At 42.5% G+C, this 21,251-nt stretch overlaps 1 protein-coding gene across 1 annotated transcript in view; it reads right to left on the reverse strand.

The window, feature by feature from the left end:
• Positions 1-19,463, reverse strand: part of dpp6b (dipeptidyl-peptidase 6b) — a 202,952-nt gene extending 183,489 nt beyond the window's left edge. Inside the window, exon 1 of the mRNA XM_036596652.1 lies at positions 18,709-19,463. Coding sequence (XP_036452545.1) covers positions 18,709-18,900 — 192 coding nt within the window. The 5' untranslated portion in view covers positions 18,901-19,463. The remainder of the gene's footprint in view (positions 1-18,708) is intronic.
• Positions 19,464-21,251: the final 1,788 nt, after the last annotated feature.

Raw genomic sequence — 21,251 nt, forward strand, 5'->3', positions numbered from 1 at the left:
AAGCATTTTTTTTTGCACTTTTACATAAAAACTACATTAATAGAAACGACCTTTTATTTATTTATCTAACTTGCACTGTATATTAAGTCGGATAAATTTGGATAAATTTCCTGTCAAGGTCAAAAAAGCATACTTAATACTGCTACTGGTTTTGCCGAACAAGGGTGCGGCGGAAAAAGAGCTGACCTCACAAAATTAGCAAGCGTGACAGTGGACAGCACAGTCTGTGGACCCTCCAAAGGCTGCCTGACCGTTGTGTGCTTAAGTGTGTGTGTTTGCAGTCAGCAAAACTTTAGTTAGCCAGAACGAAACATGTTCTGTGGTGAGCAGAGCTGTTACAATGCTACCTAAGCTAATGCTAACCAGCTCCTCTCTCCTAGTTAGCAGCCCTGTTTAACATTTATTAAATGATGGCTCGAAAATCGTGAACTGGGTTTACTTAATAGGTGACCATGTAAGAAAACTGAGCGTTTTGATTATTTTAGATTTTTTAGTAACAAAAAGGAACAAAAGCAGCATAAAAGCTTTTACGACACTGGTGTGCTTTTATTTAACCTCTTATTCCCCAGGGTATATTTTGGTTTCTCCATTTTGTAAGGTGAATTATTCAGTCACCGCATGAAATAAATGTAAATAATTATTTTATTATCTTTTTTTTTTTTTGTAAAAGTTCCCTCAAATTAACAGAACATGTGCTTTATGATCACACATATTGCTATATGCTTACAATTTACTGCTGAAAGCCATAAATCTTATATATTTTTTTTTTATAAAAGTAATTCTTACAGATCAGATCACTGAAGAGACGCCATCTGTTTATAGTTTATAGCCCAGATTTGAGGAAAAATGGGTCGACTTTCAGTAGAAAAAAAATTGTGGGTTCAGCTTCTTTTATTATAAGGGTTTAAAATTACATCACCCATCTATTTGACTGGAAAGAAGACAGTCACAGCTCTCATACGACCCCCACCTTTAGAATGTAGCTTATGAAATATGAAAGTTATGAAGAATATGACGAAGTGCGTTTTGGAACCACCGGCGGTCTCAAGGAGTTGAAACGGTTAGATTTCATGAATGGACGTAAAATAAATGACCTTTCATTTATTTACCTGACTGTTAAACTGTATAGTAAGTTTGAACATGTTGGATTAATTTCCTGTCAAGGTCAAAAAAGTATACTTAATACTGCTACTGGATTTGCTGAACAAGGGTGCAGGGAAAACCAGCTGACCTCCCGAAATTAGCCAGCGTGAAAATGGACAGCACAGTCCGTGGACCCTCCGTAGGCTGCTTGACCGTTGCGTGCATGCCTGAGTGTGTTTGCAGTCAGCGGGGAGCATCAGCACAGCCAGACTGAAGTGTATCGCATGACAGGTTGGCCTTAATACGACAGGCCGGGGCCGCTGTTGCCTGGCGTCTGTCCGAAAGCCATATTTCATAATGACTCAGCCCAAACATGCCCAGCCAGCGTACGTCCATCAAAGTCCATTTAAACTCGCTCACACTCTGCTTCCAGCACACGGCAGGGCCTCCGCTCGGCCCGGCGTGACAAAAACCGAAGCTCGAGGGATTTTATTCTCCCTATTTATAACTTTCATTCACATATCAAAGTTGCTGATCTGAGGGTTTTCGTCTTGATCGCGCGCCGATCTGCGAACTGTGACATTTCCTTGAAGCAGGAGAACAATGGAAGCGTGATGAAAGGAAATAATCCACTTTGATGCAGCATCTCAAGCGTTCAGCGCTACGTCGCGCACGCTTTCTCACCCTCGATTTAAATAAACCGGTTTCAAAGCCTCGTCGCGAAACAATGGAAAGGACGGACAAGAATAGCATGATAACATTTTCCCGAGTTGTCACCCGAGACACTCTTTCGCTCCCGTCAACGCTGCGCTGGTTAAGCCTCTCACACTCCTCTGCCAGGATCCAGAACGTCTGCCGCTCACATCACACCTCGGATGAACGCGAGTACAGGTGCTATTGTATGAGGAAGAAGGGGAAAGACGAGATCTTCCGCAGGTGATAATTGCCATCGAAACTGACACGGCAACTGTCATCAAGTCCAACCTCCAAGCTCCCTCCACTCCACTCTCCTCCTTAACAAGTGTCACTGATATCAGTTCGATGGAAAGATGACCAGCTTTAGTTTGGTTTATTACAAAAATGCCTGTATTCGTCCAGACTGAGCTCCAATAAGTGCCAAAAAGGGGTTCTTTTGGCGTGAACAAGCACTAAAGAACCTCTCAATGGATGATTCTTTACAGAACCATGTGTAGGTGTGAGGCTTATAGAACCTCCACATAGCGTAAAGGCTCCACTCCAATTAAAGGTATATCTGAGAACCATACATCCATGCCAAGAACCACTTAGGAACCTTTATTTTTAACACAATTGTTAATAAAAGGTCACTCTACTTGAACCCTGCTACATAACGTTGACATAACCATGCCATAAACACGTCATGGGAGATACGTTGTCATGAATTGTCATGATGGCTGCCATAATGTTTGATGTCATGATGGCTAATTAGCATGTGATATAAGCCATCATGACATCAGACATCATGCCAGGTCATGACGATTACCAGTGATGTTAACATGACACTGTTATAGTACTGGACATAACCAGTCATGACAACATTTTATATCTGCCATGACATGTTCATGGCAATGTTATGTGCCAAAGTGTTACCAAAAGGTCTAGAACCTTTGGCACTAGACAACTTAAATTATCCCGGATATCAAGCATATGTCAGGTCTGCTGGCTTGATAAGGTCAGCACCGCCGCTGACTGTATGCTGCTGGTGGTCCACCCTCAGATCACCAAGACTACTGAGCAAAAAGCCAGTGGGCTGCCGGCTTTGCCAGCTTTACCATAACCTCTTGCTATCTGGGATGCCTCCACTGGTCCAGTACCAAAGCACTATTCATGCCACCAATATGTCACCAGAAAATAAACTAGAACAGCATGTTGATGGGTCAATCACTACTTATAGATTTTTTACTGTAAAAAGTTCATCAAGGCAATTTAAGCAGAGCCGGTTTATGAGGAGTCTGGCCTCTTCCTATTTCCCCCGTTATATCGAAATCATGACTGCAAAACAGCAGAGGGCGTCTGTGAGCGAGTCCTCAATGATTTGGAGTGAATGGAGCTTAACGGCTAAAAAAGAAAAGTTAAAATAGTTTCTAATCACTGAACCAGAACTTTCTTTACTGCTACTGAGTACTGATTGGTTAGCATTACTGCTACTGAGTGCTGATTGGTTAGCATTACTGCTGCTGAGTGCTGATTGGTTAGCATTACTGCTAGTGAGTGCTGATTGGTTAGCATTACTGCTATTGAGTGCTGATTGGTTAGCATTACTGCTACTGAGTGCTGATTGGTTAGCATTACTGCTAATGAGTGCTGGTTGGTTAGCATTACTGCTACTGAGTGCTGATTGGTTAGCATTACTACTACTGAGCGCAGATTGGTTTAGCATTACTGCTAGTGAGTGCTGATTGGTTAGCATTACTGCTACTGAGCGCAGATTGGTTTAGCATTACTGCTAGTGAGTGCTGATTGGTTAGCATTACTGCTACTGAGCGCAGATTGGTTTAGCATTACTGCTACTGAGTGCTGATTGGTTAGCATTACTGATACTGAGCGCTGAGTGTTTAGCATTACTGCTACTGAGCGCAGATTGGTTTAGCATTACTGCTACTGAGTGCTGATTGGTTAGCATTACTGCTACTGAGCGCAGATTGGTTTAGCATTACTGCTACTGCTAGTGAGTGCTGATTGGTTAGCATTACTGCTACTGAGCACAGATTGGTTTAGCATTACTGCTACTGAGTGCTGATTGGTTAGCATTACTGCTACTGAGCGCTGATTGGTTAGCATTACTGATACTGAGCGCTGAGTGTTTAGCATTACTGCTACTGAGTGCTGACTGGTTAGCATTACTGCTACTGAGAGCTGATTGGTTAGCATTACTGCTACTGAGAGCTGATTGGTTAGCATTACTGCTACTGAGAGCTGATTGGTTAGCATTACTGCTACTGAGAGCTGATTGGTTAGCATTACTACTACTGAGTGCTGACCGGTTAGCATTGCTGCTACCGAATGCTGACTGGTTGGCAAGCAGAGTAGCTCATTGGCTGTTCGCGCTCACTGACGTCATGAACGTAAATGAGACGGCGTTTTAAACTCCTATAACTCGAGTTTAAATATAACAGAGGTGTTAAGATGTTTTATACTGTTCTGTGTTTCAGCATTTATAAACTATAATCTCGCTCAAATGCTCCATATTAACTCATTCATTTTGGACTGGCTCAGGAGCGCCCTCTAGCGTTTGAGAACCCGGAAGACATTACAGAGCGGTAACTCTCCTGATAAAGTTAATAAATAATGCTAAAGTTATATAAGCTAGTCAGGAAGCAGACACTGTGAGCATTTATGCTAGCTTCCACAGAATGAGCTTCATAGCTTTGTTTGATTCTACACACCATTCTGTGTAATTACAGACATCTGTGGGTGTGGCAGGTGAGGGCAGGAAAGTGCACTATACTATTTTTTGTCATCACAAGAAGCGTTAAGCTAAGCTAACGAGTAACCGTGGTAGATAATTAGCCTAATTAGATGATAATTGTTAATCGCAGTTACTACGACAGTTCCAGCAGGTGGAAAATGAACAAGAACTAAGGCTGCGTTCACACAGCAGGTAAAAGTGGCCCAAATCCGATCTTTTTCCTCAAATGTGACACAGATGTGTGTCTGTGTGTGAGTGTGAACAGATAAACACACTGAATCTGACATTTTCAATTCTGATTTGAGACGCTTTCATATGTGGTACTGAAATCCGATCCGTATCCGATCTGCGGCAGTGCGACTCAGTCTGAACAGCCAGATCGGAATTCATGCGACTTTTTCGTCAGTCCAACTCGACATTCGTCATAATTTCGCACTGCTGAGGCTCAGAAACATTTAGTCTGATATTTCGGTACCAAAACATTAGAAGAGGCTCATCAAACGGCTCCGAGTCTGAAGAGGTTTCGAACGAAGCGGCCGGAGGAGCCCGAGGCTGCAGCGTCAGAGACCAGTTTAAAGAGGACCCGAACCAAAGAAGCGGCCGTGGCCGAATAAAACGCCCTTTTTACGGCGAACTCGAACACACTGTGGGTGATGAGTCCAGCTGTCAACCACTGGAACCTCATACTCGCTCCTGTGATGCTGGCGAAGCCGAAACTGAAGCTGAGGGAGCGACTGGCGTTCGCTGGCCGTCATGACTGTTCACCTCTGGACGAGCCGCCACGTAAAGCTCTGTTCTTTTGCGCATGCGGGTCAGTTTAGGAGCTGATCTGTTCAGACTGATGTCGCATACAGATCACATTTAAAAGATAATCTGAACAGCCAAACAAAAAAATCGGATTTGGTGAGAAAATCAGATTCGGTCCACTTTTCCCTGCTGTGTAAACGTAGCCTAAGTCACGTCAGTTCCCGTTCAGGTCAGGTTTTGTTTATGAACGTGCAGTGGATAAATACCCAAGGTGACCGGTCATACAGTCTTGGCTCCTCTGAGTATCTACAGATCAAATGAGTGTTAGGAATATCAGCGGACGAAGTCTTTGAGTATTTGAGATTACGCCAGCTTGACGGCCACTCGGCAACTCAATGACTGATGGCTGAAAACGTTTACAGACGATCGTTAAAAAAAAATGTGACCATTTTCTACAGAATTAAATGTGCTTCTCTATAAGCTCACAACGTCTGGAGATTCAGAGCTCATCCCTGAGAAATATCATGTAAGGGACAGACAGGGATGAGGAGGGATGAAGAGGGATTTTATGGCGCCGGTTCCACGTAAGAGTGGCTCTCCAGCCGAGCAGACCAGACTGCATCGGGTCAGCGGAGCTCAGTGCTGCAATTCTGGCTATGATCTTTCACTGTGAAGAATTATCCACAGCAGCTAAGCAGGGATTTGTAGTCATTACCGACACAATTGCTCGCCACATCATACGAGCGTACGAGGCTGCTCAGCACTGTGTCTGAGCGCGTCGGGTTAGCGCACGGTTAGCGTGCTGCAGTTCACTAACTGTAACGCCAATTACGTTTCATTATTCACGTTGGGAAAAACAAGAACTGGTGAACAAGACGTATCGTTGTCAGGATATGTGAGAATAAGGGCATTATAGGGGTTTGGAGTCTGATTTATATGACTTGGTCGAGTCTGTGGTGCTTCTGTTTGGTAACACAGTCCAAATTCTGCCCACTAATACGGCCTAAATACTGTTTAGCTCTGTTTATATTTTGTTGAATCCTAGCACTCATGGAAGCTGTAGTCCATTTTTCATAAACTACACTCACTGGCATGTGCAGTGCCAAACAACATTTCCCAGCTGCCCAAGTGGAGTCATGCAAACTACAATACAGGTAGTTGGTAGTTGTAGTCCATCAGGTAGTTCCAACACTACAGAACGAATGCTAGTGTTTATAAACAAAGGGCCTCAAAAAGTACAAAATGACCAAACGTTGTTTAGTTCGGAGCTGAGTGGATCAGTTTTTAAACACCTCAGTGTCGCTGCTGGACTGAGAATAGTCCACCAACCAAAAACATCCAGCCAACAGCGTCCTGTGGGCAGCGTCCTGTGACCACTGATGAAGGACCAGAGGATGACCAACACAAACTGTGCAGCAGCAGATGAGCTATCGTTGCTGACTTTACATCTACAAGGTGGACTGACAAGGTAGGAGTGCCTAATAGAGTGGACAGTGAGTGGACACAGTGTTCAAAAACTCCAGCAGCACTGCTGTGTCTGATCCACTCGTACCAGCGCAACACACACTAACACACCACCACCACGTCAGTGTTACTGCAGTGCTGAGAATGATCCACCACCCAAATAGTACCTGCTCTGTGAGGGTCCATGGGGGTCCTGACCACTGAAGAACAGGGTAAAAGGGGGCTAACAAAGTATCAGAGAAACAGATGGACTACAGTCTGTAACTGTAGAACTACAAAGTGCACCTATATAGTAAGTGGAGCTGATAAAATGGACAATGAGCACAGAAACAAGGAGGTGGTCATAATGTTATGCCTGATCGATGTGCCCCAATAAAGCTCAAATTCACATAGTTTGCTCTATATCTTCATTCCTGTTTAGTAACGCAGCCCAAATTTGGCAATACAGCCCGAGTTCCATTTGGTTTATGGCCTAAACTCTATTAGCAATAAGCCCAAATTATGCAACACTGTGCACCAAATTGTGCCCAAGTGCTGTTTCATAATACAGCTTGAATTCACTTTAGTAATGCAGTCCAAATCCTGCTCATAATACAACCCACATTTCATAACATTTCCCAGATGCTCAGTAATCAATGCGCACTTCTACCAGACTTCTGTCCAGTCTGGTCGGTCACATGTTGCGGGCCGTGTTTCTGAACAATGGCAGGTTGTTAGGAGTCCCACCGCCCTCCTCAGCTGAGCACACAGTGAAAGTCAATACGCTGCTGCTCACAAAAGGCAGCCGTATCCACAGGCTCCCGTCCTTTTGAATGTCACTCTATTCTGGGCCGGCCACCTTTGGGCAATTAATTAAGGTCAATGTATTGGCTCGCAGCCCTGCCACCCAGGGTGAAGAGTTATGAGGAAAGTAAACCTCAGGGTGATGTAGCTGACTCCCAGACACGGCACAGTGCTGAGTCACAGGACAGACTTACTGTCTTCTGCTCTGTTATTTAAACATTAATTAAGAAGTAACACACTGAGTAACGTCTGCAGTGCTTATTACAGCATGTCTATACACTTAAATCAGGCTTTGAAGGAACATCTTCCAACATGCAGTCATGCACGCACTGGCCACTTTATCAGAAACCCCTCCCTTGTAGCTCTACCTTGCTGGTGTACAGATTGTAGCTCCTCTGTCGACCTGCTGATCAGTGTTGATCACCGCTGTGCTGAGAATGGATCATAATCTAAACAATATCTGGTCAACAGTGGCCCTGTGGTCAGAAACTGAATGGGGCTGTAACTGTACATTTACATAGTGGAGCTATTAAGGTGTTTCTAATAAAGTGGCCAGTGAATGGAAGCACAAGGTAGGTGTTTCTAATAAAGTGGCCAGTGAGCGGAAGCAAAAGGTGGGTGTTTCTAATAAAGTGGCCAGTTAGTGGAAGCACAGGGTATGTGTTTCTAATAAAGTGGCCAGTGAGTGGCCATACAAGGTAGGTGTTTCTAATAAAGTGGCCAGTGTGCGGAAGCAAAAGGTGGGTGCTTCTAATAAAGTGGCCAGTGAGTGGCCATACAAGGTAGGCGTTTCTAATAAAGTGGCCAGTTAGTGGAAGCACAGGGTATGTGCTTCTAATAAAGTGGCCAGTGAGTGGCCATACAAGGTAGGTGTTTCTAATAAAGTTGCCAGTGAGTGGAAGCACAACGGGGGGTGTTTCTAATAAAGTGGCCAGTTAATGGAAGCACAGGGTATGTGTTTCTAATAAAGTGGCCAGTGAGTGGCCATACAAGGTAGGTGTTTCTAATAAAGTGGCCAGTGAGCGGAAGCAAAAAGTGGGTGCTTCTAATAAAGTGGCCAGTGAGTGGCCATACAAGGCAGGTGTTTCTAATAAAGTGGCCAGTGAGTGGCCATACAAGGTAGGCGTTTCTAATAAAGTGGCCAGTTAGTGGAAGCACAAGGTAGGTGTTTCTAATAAAGTGGCCTGTGAGTGGAAGCACAAGGTGGGTGTTTCTAATAAAGTGGCCAGTTAGTGGAAGCACAGGGTATGTGTTTCTAAAAAAGTGGCCAGTGAGTGGAAGGACAAGGTGGGTGTTTCTAATAAAGCGGCCAGTGAGTGGCCGTATAACGTAGGTGTTTCTAATAAAGTGGCCAGTTAATGAAAGCACAGGGTATGCGTTTCTAATAAAGTGGCCAGTGAGTGGCCATACAAGGTGGGGGGGTTCACTGACCAGAGTGTTGCTCCCTGCCAGCAGAATCACTGCCGCTATACTGCAAAACACAGCATAATTAGTGATGAAGGTGACCTCTAAGCTTGTGCTCATCTAATAGACTCACTACCAGAAACAGCGAGCTCTGCAAGTGGTTCCCCCGAGCTTTCCAATTACAGCCTAATTGCAATAATCCACGATGAAGTGGTTTTCACTGGCTGCCTCTGCCGTTTCGATTGATCAGAAAAATTCCCTAAGACTGCTGTTATTCAGAGATAGAAGCGTTTCAGTGTTAGAATCAAGCTGCTCTTATGTAACACTGCAGTCATATCAAAACCTTGACTTTCTCCATTTCTTTACACCATTTGAGATCTTCCGTTCCCTTCACTGTGAGAGCGGTTCACTGTGAATGGACTGATAGAAATTGCACAAAATGAATTTATATTAACGGATATTATTTAGAATTTCAGCATAATTATAAACTACAAAAATAAGATGGTATTCAGATTGTTTTGATCTGATGTTTTTACATTTATGATGTCTACAACACAAATACAGCCACTTTATTTACTATCCAAACCTAAACGTACCTTCTTTTTTATACAGTTCTTATATGGAATGTAGACGGTAAGATAAAATATGCATTTTTTAGATAGATTTTCCTTAATAAAGGAAAATATTCCATGTATTCATAACAATTTCATGCAATAACTTTCTATGAGGAATTGTTTACAGCCCATGTGTGAAACACAAGGCTCACAGGCCTGACACAGTCCCATCCACCCGGATAAGGGTTTTAATTTTCTATTAATATTAGCCTGTTTAACAACGAGCTGCACTACAGACCCCAGCATACTCTGCAACGTAAGGTGCGCTCTGACTCTTCTACCCCAAAAACTATGGGGACAGTGGTTACACCTCAATTCTACATAGTTCTACACCAGAAATATCACTGAAATGCATTTCAGCTGCAGTTCAACCAGCACAAACACTCAACGCCAGCTCAGCAGCTCAGAAACTGAGCCGAAGTCTTTATGAACATGCAGTTAAGAAAGGATGCCAGTCCAGACTTTCCTTCTCAGTTATCTAACATTGGACTTTTAAATTGGAGTAAACTTGGTATTTCACAGATCTCTCGTCTGTTTTCAGAGGGTGTTATGATGTCATTTTCAGAGATGTTAAACAAGTATAAGTTACTAAAGTCTGACTTTTTTTCTCCAAATTAGACACTTCATTAAAGCTCAGATAGATACTGGAATGCTGCGAATGGACATGACAGAGATTGAACTGTTTCTGACTAAGCACCACAAGTTAAAAGGCTTGATTTCAAAAGTTTATGCCATGTTATCTGATGAGTGTTCGTCCTCTTTCGCAAGTCTTCTGGGAAAGAGACCTTGAGGAGGCTACTGATCAGGATGTCTGTGCACTTCAATTAATATACACGAACTTAATTTTAAATGTATTAATAGATTTTATCTTACACCTTTGCGCTTACATAGGATATTTCCAGAAAGATCTGAGTTATGTTTCAAGTGCCAACTGTATAAAGGCACCTTTATTCACTCCTTCTGGACCTGCGATAAAAACAAAACATTTTGGGAAGGGGTGCATTCAGTTATACAAGGAATTCTTAATATAGAGTTTACATTATGCCCTAAATTGTTTTTACTGTATGGCCAGTTGGAAGATACATTTCACTATAATGCTAGATAGATATTTATTCTGCTGGTTTATATTGCTAAAAAAATGTATTTTACTTCTCTGGTCTTCTTCTCAGGTCCCAACTCTCAATTTGTGGTTTTCTCAAATAACATCTTTACTTCCTCTTGCGAAGCTAACTTTTGATTTACAACAAAAGACAGAAAAATTTTGGCAAATATGGAATTATATTGGTAATTTGTCTTAACTTTGTATTTATACATGTGCTTTATTTTTTAATTTTTTTATTTTTTTAAGTTGTATAATCATTCCGGGATTTTTCACTCATATGGTCCCTCCGCGTTTCCAAACGCATTTGTATCTGTGAACCCGACAAGTGTCTCAATAAAAATATAATTAAAAGAAAGGATGCCAGGGTGTCTGGATCAAGCAGATAGGTAGGTTTAACAGACTGAGCTCTTGGGGACGTTTACATTTAGAATATTTCAAGTATTCATGTAATATTTCAAGGTCTAATACAAGAGTCTGTATTTTACTGTTGAAGTTTTTGCATATTCTGAATAAACAAAATGAAACAAAAGCGTTTTTTTCTCTGGCCCACAGATGTGTTGAGATTTTTAAACACGGCCCCTTTGGTGGTTGAGTTCGACACCCCCGGTTTAGAGGCAGACGTCTGGTTCCATTCACCACCACTGTGAATAATGTAGAAAGTGTGTCCCTCACTGATGAGGCTGTACGGCTGCGCGTTAGTCAGACTGGCGGTCCTCTAGATTCCTGATACGGCCTCCCCGTCAGCCGATTGTCGACGTCTCGTTCATCAATAATTCAGTGCGATACAGTGGCGCTGCCAGACCATCACCCGTGGGAACTGGAACGAGCTGTCAGCAAACCCACCTTCCTGCTGGACACAGTGCTCACAGTTACAAGTTCTCGAAAACACAGCGATAGTGAGAGAGATCGTGCTGCACCTCACACACCAGTCTCACTCTGACACGCCACTGTTCTGAACCCAAACTCCGAGTAAGTCAGCACTCACAACAGAGGCATCAGAGCACCAACTGACCACACTCTGAAAACTCAAGCTGCCAAAAAAAGGGCTCTTTTGTTTCTTTTGAGTTTTTTAAAGACACTTAAGGTTTTTTGGGGAACCAAAAAGGGGGTCTTCTCTGGCAGAGGTCCTCAAATCCAGATTTTAAATAAATTTTCAGTTGTGTGTTTTATAACCAGTGGCAATCAGCTGAAATGTTGATTGCATTTGTATGCAAAAGTTGTTAGAACGGTCAGAATAACTGCCGCCTCTACAGGGAACACACTCAAATATTAGAGCACAATTAAACATAGTTTTATTTAAACATACTGGAAAAAATAAAACATAAAATGTGCCACAACTTTTGCGCAGGGCACGTTTAAGCTTTTCCCCCAGTGTACTGAAATAAACAGTAACTGTGCATTAGAATGTGCATAACATGGGCAGACCTTTGTCTACTACTACACCACTGATGACAAAATCCAGCACCGGAACCTGGGGATGGTATCGGAATCACAGCAGCATCAGCAGATATTTGCTTACAAAATATATCAACATATCAAAAACATCGGATATCGGCATCGACCCACAATTCCTGCATCGGTGCATCTCTACTGGAAATGAATCAACATTTTCATTAAATTCTTTTTGGAAATCATGGACACTGTGTCCTCCGGGCTAAAGACCACTCAGCTTGTTATCAGGGCACAGTTCAAAAGCCAGTATTCATGATGGTATAGGGGGCATTAGTGCACATGGCATGGGTGACGTGCACATCTGTGAAGGCACCATTAATGCTGAATGATATATACATGTTTTGGCAACATATGCTGCCGTCCAGACGACGTCTTTTTCAGGGAAGGTCTTCATTATTTCAGCAAGACAATGTCAAACCACATCCTGCATGTATTACAGCAGTACTGCTCCATATTAAAGGAGTTAATGTGCTAAACTGGCCTGTCTGCAGTCCAGACCTGTCACCTCTGATAACATTTGGCGCATTTTGAAATGAAAAATACGACATAGGAGACCCTGAACTGATGAGCAGCTGAAATCCTGTATCAAACAAGAATGGAAAACATTTCACTTTCTAAACTACAGCAGTGTCTCCTCAGTTCCCAAACGCTTACAGAGTGTTGTTAAAAGAAGAGGTGATGAAACACTGTGGTAACTTTTTTGGAACATGTTGTTGGCATCAAATTCAAAATGGGCAAATATTTTTCAAAAAACAATAAAATTGCTCAGTTTTAACATCTGATTTGCTGTTTTTGTAGTATTTTTCTTTAAAAATATGGTTTACATGATTTGCAAATCATTGCATCCTATTTTTATTTACTTTCTGCCCAGCATCCCAACTTTTCTGGAAATGGGGTTGTATTTAGAACCTTCTATTTGAGATCTATATAGAACCAATTCATGTTTAAATGGTTCTTTACATGGTGAAATGGTTCTTCAGACTGATGGAGAAATAGCAGAACCCTTTTTGGTACTATGTAGAACCATTCTTCATCAATCTACCATCAATAACCTTTTCACCATGCAGAAAAAATTCAAGCATAAAACAGTTCTATATAGAACTCATGGTTCTAAACAGAACCATTGCTTTACTAAAGAAACTGTGACTAACCATTTTTTTACGTGTGTACCATAAATTTCAGCAGAATCAGCATCAGCTGATTTATGCACAAAAATATCGGATATCGGCATCAGCCCACAATTCCCATATTGGTGCATCCCTGCTGGAAACTGGACTCGAGGTCCACATGTGAAGAACCCTTTTCGGCATGTTATGGAATTTTGGCTACTACACAGAGCTGAGTCTGTCTGTCGGCTCTGCTGGGTTCTCTGGATTCCCTTTAGCGCACCGTGAATCTCCTGCGGTCTGAGGTTTGCAAGTGTTCCGCTAAGCGGAAATCAGCTAATTCCGAGCAGAGGAGACGCTCGGTAATTAAACAGACAGGCTATTCCGCACGTCGACGTTTTCAGCACCGCGGTCAGCGCCGCGTTCAATCACGCCCAAAAAAGAAGTGAGCCTGGGGGAGGACATATATCACCTACATCAGATTAGCTATTAATGTGGCGACTGCATGGAAGAGTGATGATCAATTAACGCCGACCGCGCCGCGGTCATTCACACAGAGTCTGTAGGGCAGAGCGTCTCAGCCACACCAAACACCAGGATCACCCAACCACCAGCTGAGAAAAGCTGAACATCTCAGCCAATAAACAGACACTCAGAGTCCTGAACGTACTCAAGTTCCACATCTGAAGAACCCTTTTTGACGTGGGAATGGGAATTTGGCGGCTAAACAAAAATGCAACAAATGGCTGTCAACACGGGTTGCTTTAACACAATGGTTCTCTTTAGAACATACTATCTGATGTCTTTATAGAACTATAAAGAACCCTTTTCAAAACAGTACTAGATAGAACCATCTACAGCACACTCTCCATCAATCTGAAGAACCATTTCACCTTGCAAAGAACCCTTTAATCATGCAAAGGGTTATTTGAGCATTCGTGGTTCTTTAAACAACCAGTTTCTTTACTCTTAAAGAACCATCTTCTTAAAAGGGTAGTGTCAACATCTATTGCCGCATCAGACGCGTGTCATTAGAACCTTCTATTTGAAGTCTATATAGAAATATTTCATTCTTAAACGGTTCTTTGCATGGTGAAAAGTTCTTCAGATGGATGCAGAATGTACTGTATGGTTCTATATTGCACCAAAAAACAGTTCTTCTGTTGTTACAACTTGAGAGGATGAAAAGAGCAGAACCCTTTTTGTTTTACACAGTGGTTTCACGGCACTTTCACGTAAATACACACTTAAAATGGACGGTTCTTTAAGGTATCTTCGGCAAATTAAATAGTTCTATATAGAACCATGAACACTCAAAGAACCCTATGCATGATTAAAGGGTTCTTCGCATTGTGAAAGCGTTCTTCAGACTGATAGGGAGTGTGTTTTATATGGTTCTATATCGAACCTGCTTGGAAAGGGTTCTATACAGCACCAAAAAGGGTTCTTCTATTATTAAAGACTTGACATCGTAACAATAGAAGAACTCTTTTTGATGCTCTACAGAACTCTTTTCAAAAAGGTTCCATATAGAACCATCTATAGCTCGTTCTTCATCACTTTAAAGAACGATTTAATTATGCAAAAGGTTCTTTGAGTGTTCCTGGTTCTAAACAGAACCATTTTCTTAACTAAAGAACCCTTCAAGAACCGTTCATTTTAAGAATGTATACTTGGAAGTAGATGCCCTTCGTAAAATGCTGCTTGAGTGAAAGTAAACGTCTCTGTTTATACTTCATATTTAAAATTTCATCGTTTGGGATCAAAGTTATGTCATTTGCACCTTGAGATAAACTCACTTATCATCTTAGAACCAGAATAGAACTTAGAACTAAGAATAAATTTAATGTAAATGTGTTATAAACTAATACAGCACTACATTCTAGCTATGTTACCTTAAATGCTATTTAGTAAATGTGCAGCGTGTAATATAGAATAATCAAGACTGAGACACGTGCCAACCAGCCCCAATCACACCAGTACACAACTACGGATTCACCTTAGCCAGCTAGCATTACTCATCATAGGCTTTCACAGTCATACTAAACACTACAACAGTGTCCACTCACTGTCCACTCTAGACCCTACTACCTTGTCGGTCCACCTTGTAGATGTAAAGTCAGAGACGATAGCTCATCTGCTGCTGCACAGTTTGTGTTGGTCATCCTCTAGTCCTTCATCAGTGGTCAGAGGACGCTGTTGGCTGGATGTTTTTGGTTGGTGGACTATTCTCAGTCCAGCAGTGACACTGAGGTGTTTAAAAACTCCAGCAGCACTGCTGTGTCTGATCCACTCAGACCAGCACAACACACACTAACACACCACCACCACGTCAGTGTTAGTGCAGTGCTGAGAATGACCCACCACCCAAATAATACTCTGTGAGGGTCCATTGGGGTCCTGACCACTGAAGAACAGGGTGACAAAGTATGCAGAGAAACAGATGGACTACAGTCTGTAACTGTAGAACTACAGAGTGAAACTATACGGTCAGTGCAGGTGATTAAATGGACAGTGAGTGTAGAAATATGTGCTAATTCAACACTAACAATACACTCGTGTGTCAAGGGTACATGTAGCACTATAGCAGCAAATTCAACACAATGAAAGTGAATGAAACGTTAATATTGCTGTATGGTGACTCATAAGGTGCTAATCATCTGTGGAAACATGAATGAACTAAAAATAAATGGTTCTAAGCAGCACTAAAAAGGGTTCCTCTAACATTAGAAGCTTGACATTGTAAAACTAGGAGAACCCTATATAGATCCATTCTCCTTCAGTCTAAAAAACCATTTCATGCAATGCAAAGAACCATTTAGGCATAAAACAGTTCTATAAAGATTTCATGGTTCTAAATAGAACCACTGGCTTTACTAAAGAACCCTTGGTGAACCATTTTTTAAGAGCGTACAACCAATTTCAGTACCTGCATCGGCTAACGTGTGCATTAAAAATACCAGATTTCGGCAAAAGCCCACAATTCCCGTATCGGTGCATCCCTCCTGGAAACTGGACTCAGGTTCCACATTTGAAGAACCCTTTTTGGCGTGGAATGGGAATCTGACTACTAAACAAAAGCAACAAATGGCCGTCAACACACGATCAAATAAAACAGCACAACTACGCTCTTAAAAAAGATGGTTCTTCATGGGTTCTTCAGTAAAGGCAGTGGTTCTATTTGGAACCTTCTATTTTAGGTCTATATAGAGCCATTTCATGCTTACATGGTTCTTCGCAGGGTGAAATGGTTCCTCAGACTGATGGAGAATGTGTTGTATATGTTTCCATATAGAACCTTTTTGAACAAAGTTCCATATGGCACCAAAAAGGGTTCTTCTATTGTTAAAAGCTTGACGTCATAGCAACAGCAGAACCCTTTTTGCTGCCATGTAAGAACCATTCTTCATCAATCTAAAAACAATTTCACCATGCAGAAGACTTATCATCAAACAGCCTAAGGCTTAGAACTGAGAACAACTTGCTACAAATTTTAAAGAACCTTAAAGAACCGTTCATTTTAAGGATGTATACTTAGAAGTAGATGCCCTTTGTAAAATGCTACTCAAGTGAAAGCAGAATTTCTCTGTTTATACTTCATATTTTAAGTTGTTGGGGATCAAAGTTCTCATTTGCGCCTTAAGATAAGCTCACTTATCATCTTAGAACCAGAATAGAACTTAGAACTAAGAATAACTTGCTACAAATTGAATGTAAATGTGTTATAAACTCTGATACAGCACAACGTTCTACCTATGTTACCTTAAAAGCTGTTACACGGTTAAGAAAACAAATACTAAAAGCACCAATGACAGCCTGCATTACCACAACAACGTCCAGAGTCCAAACCAGGCCCGTCTCCTGCCCCTGCTGACCGGCCCCACATCAAATATTTAACGCCACATTTTGGGAAAGCATGACGAGCCAGAAAATCATTTTTTTGCACACGACGGCGTTTTATGTCGGGGATGACGTCACGTCGTGTCATGCTGTACGATTCAGTAGAAGAGCATCACACGTTTATTGGCTGATTGACTCAAACTCTCCACGTTCGTCTTCAAACCACGACGGACTCTTCTTGCTACACTCTTAACAAAGATGGTTCCTCAAGGGTTCTTTAGCACAGAAAACGGTTCTATACAGAGTCATGAACACTCAAAGAACCCTTTGCGTGATTAAATTCAAAATTCAGATTGACAGAGAATGTGCTGTAGATGGTTCCACATGGAACCTTTTTGAAAAGCACCAGAAGGGTTCTGCTGTTGTGACGATGTCAAGCTTGCAACAAATGAAGAACTATTTTTGGTGCTATATAGAACCCTTTTCAAACAGCCATGCAGAGAACCATTTTAGCTTGCAAATGGTTCTATATAGAACTCATGTTTCTAAATAGAACCATTGCTTTTACTAAAAAACTAAAAAAAGAACCATCTTTAGGAACGAGTATCGGCTGATTCGTGCGTGGAAAATATCAGAATATCTATATAGCACCAAAAAGGGTTCTATTATTATGATGCTATATAGAACCAAGGGATGCAGCGATACAGGAACTGTGTTGATCCCGATATCTGATGTTTTTCATGCACAAATCAGCCAGTGCTACATAAAAAAGATGGGGTTCTTTAGTAAAGTTCCAAACAGAACCATCTGCATGCTTGAATCAGTCTCTGCATGGTGAAATGGTTCTTCAGATTGATGGAGAACGTGTTGTATATGGTTCTATATAACATCATAACAACAGAACCCTTTTTTGATGCACCAATACGGGAATTGTGGGCTAGAACCCTTTTCGAAAAGGTCCTATATAGAACCATCTACAGCACATTCTCCATCAAACTGAAGAACATTTTCACCATGCGAAGAACCCTTTAATCATGGAAAGCGTTCTCTGACTGTTCATGGTTCTATACAGAACCGTTTTCTTTACTAAAGAACCCCTGAAGGAGCGTCTTTGTGGTGTGAACATCTGGGGCCGCATCAGACGCGTGCGCTATCATCATTACTATTACCGCTGTCTTGTTGTCGCAGCATCTCACGCATGAGATGCGTGTGCTATTGTGCTACCGTCATTACTATTATCGCTGCGTTGCAGCATCACACGCACGGGACGCGTGTGCGATCATTACTATTACCCCTGTGTGGCTGTCGCAGCCTCTCTCGCGACCTTAATCGAGCTTTTGTCCTTCCCAAGCCTGTACCGGACACGAGTAAAACAAACAAAACAAAACAAAAAAGCCTGGAAAAACTCCTTCACGCTTAATCCAGCCCGAGATCTACTTCGTATTCTGCTTTCACGCGCATCCAGCACGAGCTTTCGCCAAGTACTGCAGTAGTAAAGCCACACAATCGCAACTGAAGTTGGCTTCCCATTCGAATTCCCCGTTCCACCTTAAATGGTGCAGCACTTCCATAGGCGCCCGTTGTAAAGGCGCCAGACTATAGAACGCAACCGCCAGCATTTAAGGTGGACCGGAAAATTCGACTGAGAAGCTGGCAAAAATGAAGCCTCGTGATTTTTTTTCTTACGTCTTCATCCTCGCACGCGTTTCTCTTGCGGTACTGCACCCTGATCCGGCCGTCCGTCGCAGGCTGGGGGGCTTTTCCTGCCTTCTCCTCTCCCTCGACCTGCCCTCCGAGAAGGTGGCTGGCTTCAGGTGGGTGCGGGAAAGATTTGCTCGTGTTGATCTTTCCGGTAAACCTCTGATAGAGCGAAGCCATAGGGTCCGGTTTAGAAGAACAACAAGAAGAAGAAGAAGAAGAAGAAAAAAAAGAAAAGCGCTACTGCATCTCAAAGGCAGAGAGGTCCTTCAGCCTTTCTGCCCAGTCCGTCGTCCAGCCAGATGCCCCCCTTTTCTTCTCGAGCAACTGGTTTCATTAGAAAGAGGAGCCGCCTGAAAGATGCATGAGGCGTTTCAGCACCTGGACAGTCAGCGCTGCTCCAAGTCTGCTCTACATTCAGAGCACGTTGTCCGGCTCTTCGCTCCGCGCGCTGGAGAGGCAGGAGAGGAGCGAGCGTCCGGCAGCGGGAAATGAAGGTGAGAATGGTCTCGAGCACGCGGAGAGGAGCAGAGGAAGAGGTCTCCTGTGGCGCGGGAGGAAGTCCTGGTCTTGGAAAGCTGGACTGGGACCAGATGCTGTCCGCGGCGACGCGCTCTGCATGAGAAGTGGCCAGTGAGGAGGAACCGGCTCCCCGGCTGGGCTCTCAGCAGCGCCGCAGCTCCATATGAACCCAGACCTTCAGTTCGTGGACCACTCGCCGCTCCTCAGACGCCTGTGAAAGTCCTCGCGCCTGAGGTGATGACCAGTCCGGTGTGCGCGGTCATATGCGCGCTGCACGCTCAGATTCGGCTATTTTACTTCTTAACGAAGGTCTGAATCCGTGGTAGACGGTGTTGCAGCGCCACCCAGCGGCGAACAACCGAACCGCAGTCCAGTGTGAGAGCAGGAGAAAACAAACGCGCAGGTTTGGAGAAAGTTTTGGGCACCCTGCTCTATCTAGAACCACGAGTTCCATACAGAACTGTCTGCGTGCTTAAATGGCTCTCTGGTTCTTCAGATTGATGGAGAATGTGTTCTGTATAGCACAAAAAAGGTTCCGCTATTGTTAGACGCTTGACATCATAACAATAGAAGAACCCTTTTTGTTGCTTTCAAAAAGGTTCCATATAGAACCATATACATCACGTTCTACATAGAATAATGAACACTCAAAGAACCCTTTGCATGACTGAAGGGTTCTTCAGATCGATGGAGAATGTGTTGTACATGGTTCTATATAATACTAGAAAGGGTTATGCTACTGTTACAAGCTTGACATTTTGGTGCTGTGTAGAACCAAATACAACACATTCTCCATCATTCTGAAGAAACGTTTCACCATGCACAATGCAGAACCATTTTAGCATGAACTCATGGTTCTAAATAGAACCATTGCTTTTACTAAAAAACTTCTGAAGAACCATCTTTAGAAACGGGTATCGGCACTGGCCCATTTATGCGTGAAAAATATTAGAATATCTATATAGCACCATAAAGGGTTCTATTATTATGATGCTATATAGAACCAAGGGGTGCAGCGATATAGGAATCGTGGGCTGACGCCGATATCCGATATGTTTCAGGCACGAATCAGACAATGCTACATAAAAAAGATGGGTTTCTTTAGTAAAGGCAGTGGTTCTGGTTAGAACCACGGGTTCCATGCAGAACAATGCTTGAATGGGTCTCTGCATGGTGTAATGGCTCTTCAGATGGAGAATGTGTTGCATATGGTTCTATATAGTATTATAACAATAGAACCCTTTTTGGTGCTATACAGAACGAAGGGATGCACCAATACAGGAACTGTGGGCTGATGCCGATATCTGATATTTAAAGATAAAAGCAATGGTTCTGTTTAGAAACACAAGTTCCATATAGAACCATAGAACCATCTGCAAGCTTAAATGGCTCTCTGTATGGTGAAATCGTAAAAATTGCAGAACACTTTTTGGTGCTATATAGAACCAAACACATTCTCCATCAGTCTGGACTCATGGTTCTAAACAGAACCATTGCTTTTACTAAAAACCTTCTGAAGAACCATCTTTAGAAACGAGTTTCAGCATCAGCTGATTTGTGCGTGAAAAATATCAGAATATCTATAAAGCAGCAAAAAGGGTTCTATTATTATGATGCTATACAGAACCAAGGGATGCAGCGATACAGGAACTGTGGGCTGATCCCGATATCCGATATTTTTCATGCACTAATCAGCCAGTACTAGTTAAGGCAGTGGTTCTATTCAGAACCATGAGTTCCACACAGAACCATTTGCATGCTTGAATGTATCTCTGCATGGTAAAATTGTTCTTCAGATTGATGGAGAATATGTTGTATATAGTTCTATATAGCATCACAACAACAGAACCCTTTTTGTTGCTATACAGAACCAAGGGATGCACCGATACGGGAATTGTGGGCTGATGCTGAAATCCGATATTTTTGATGCACGTATCAGCCAATACTGATACTCGCTTCTATGGTCCTTCAGAAGTTCTTTAGTAAAAGCAGTGGTTCTATTTAGACCC

This window comes from Colossoma macropomum, unplaced genomic scaffold (genome assembly GCF_904425465.1).
Source record: "Colossoma macropomum unplaced genomic scaffold, Colossoma_macropomum, whole genome shotgun sequence".
Lineage (NCBI taxonomy): Eukaryota > Metazoa > Chordata > Actinopteri > Characiformes > Serrasalmidae > Colossoma > Colossoma macropomum.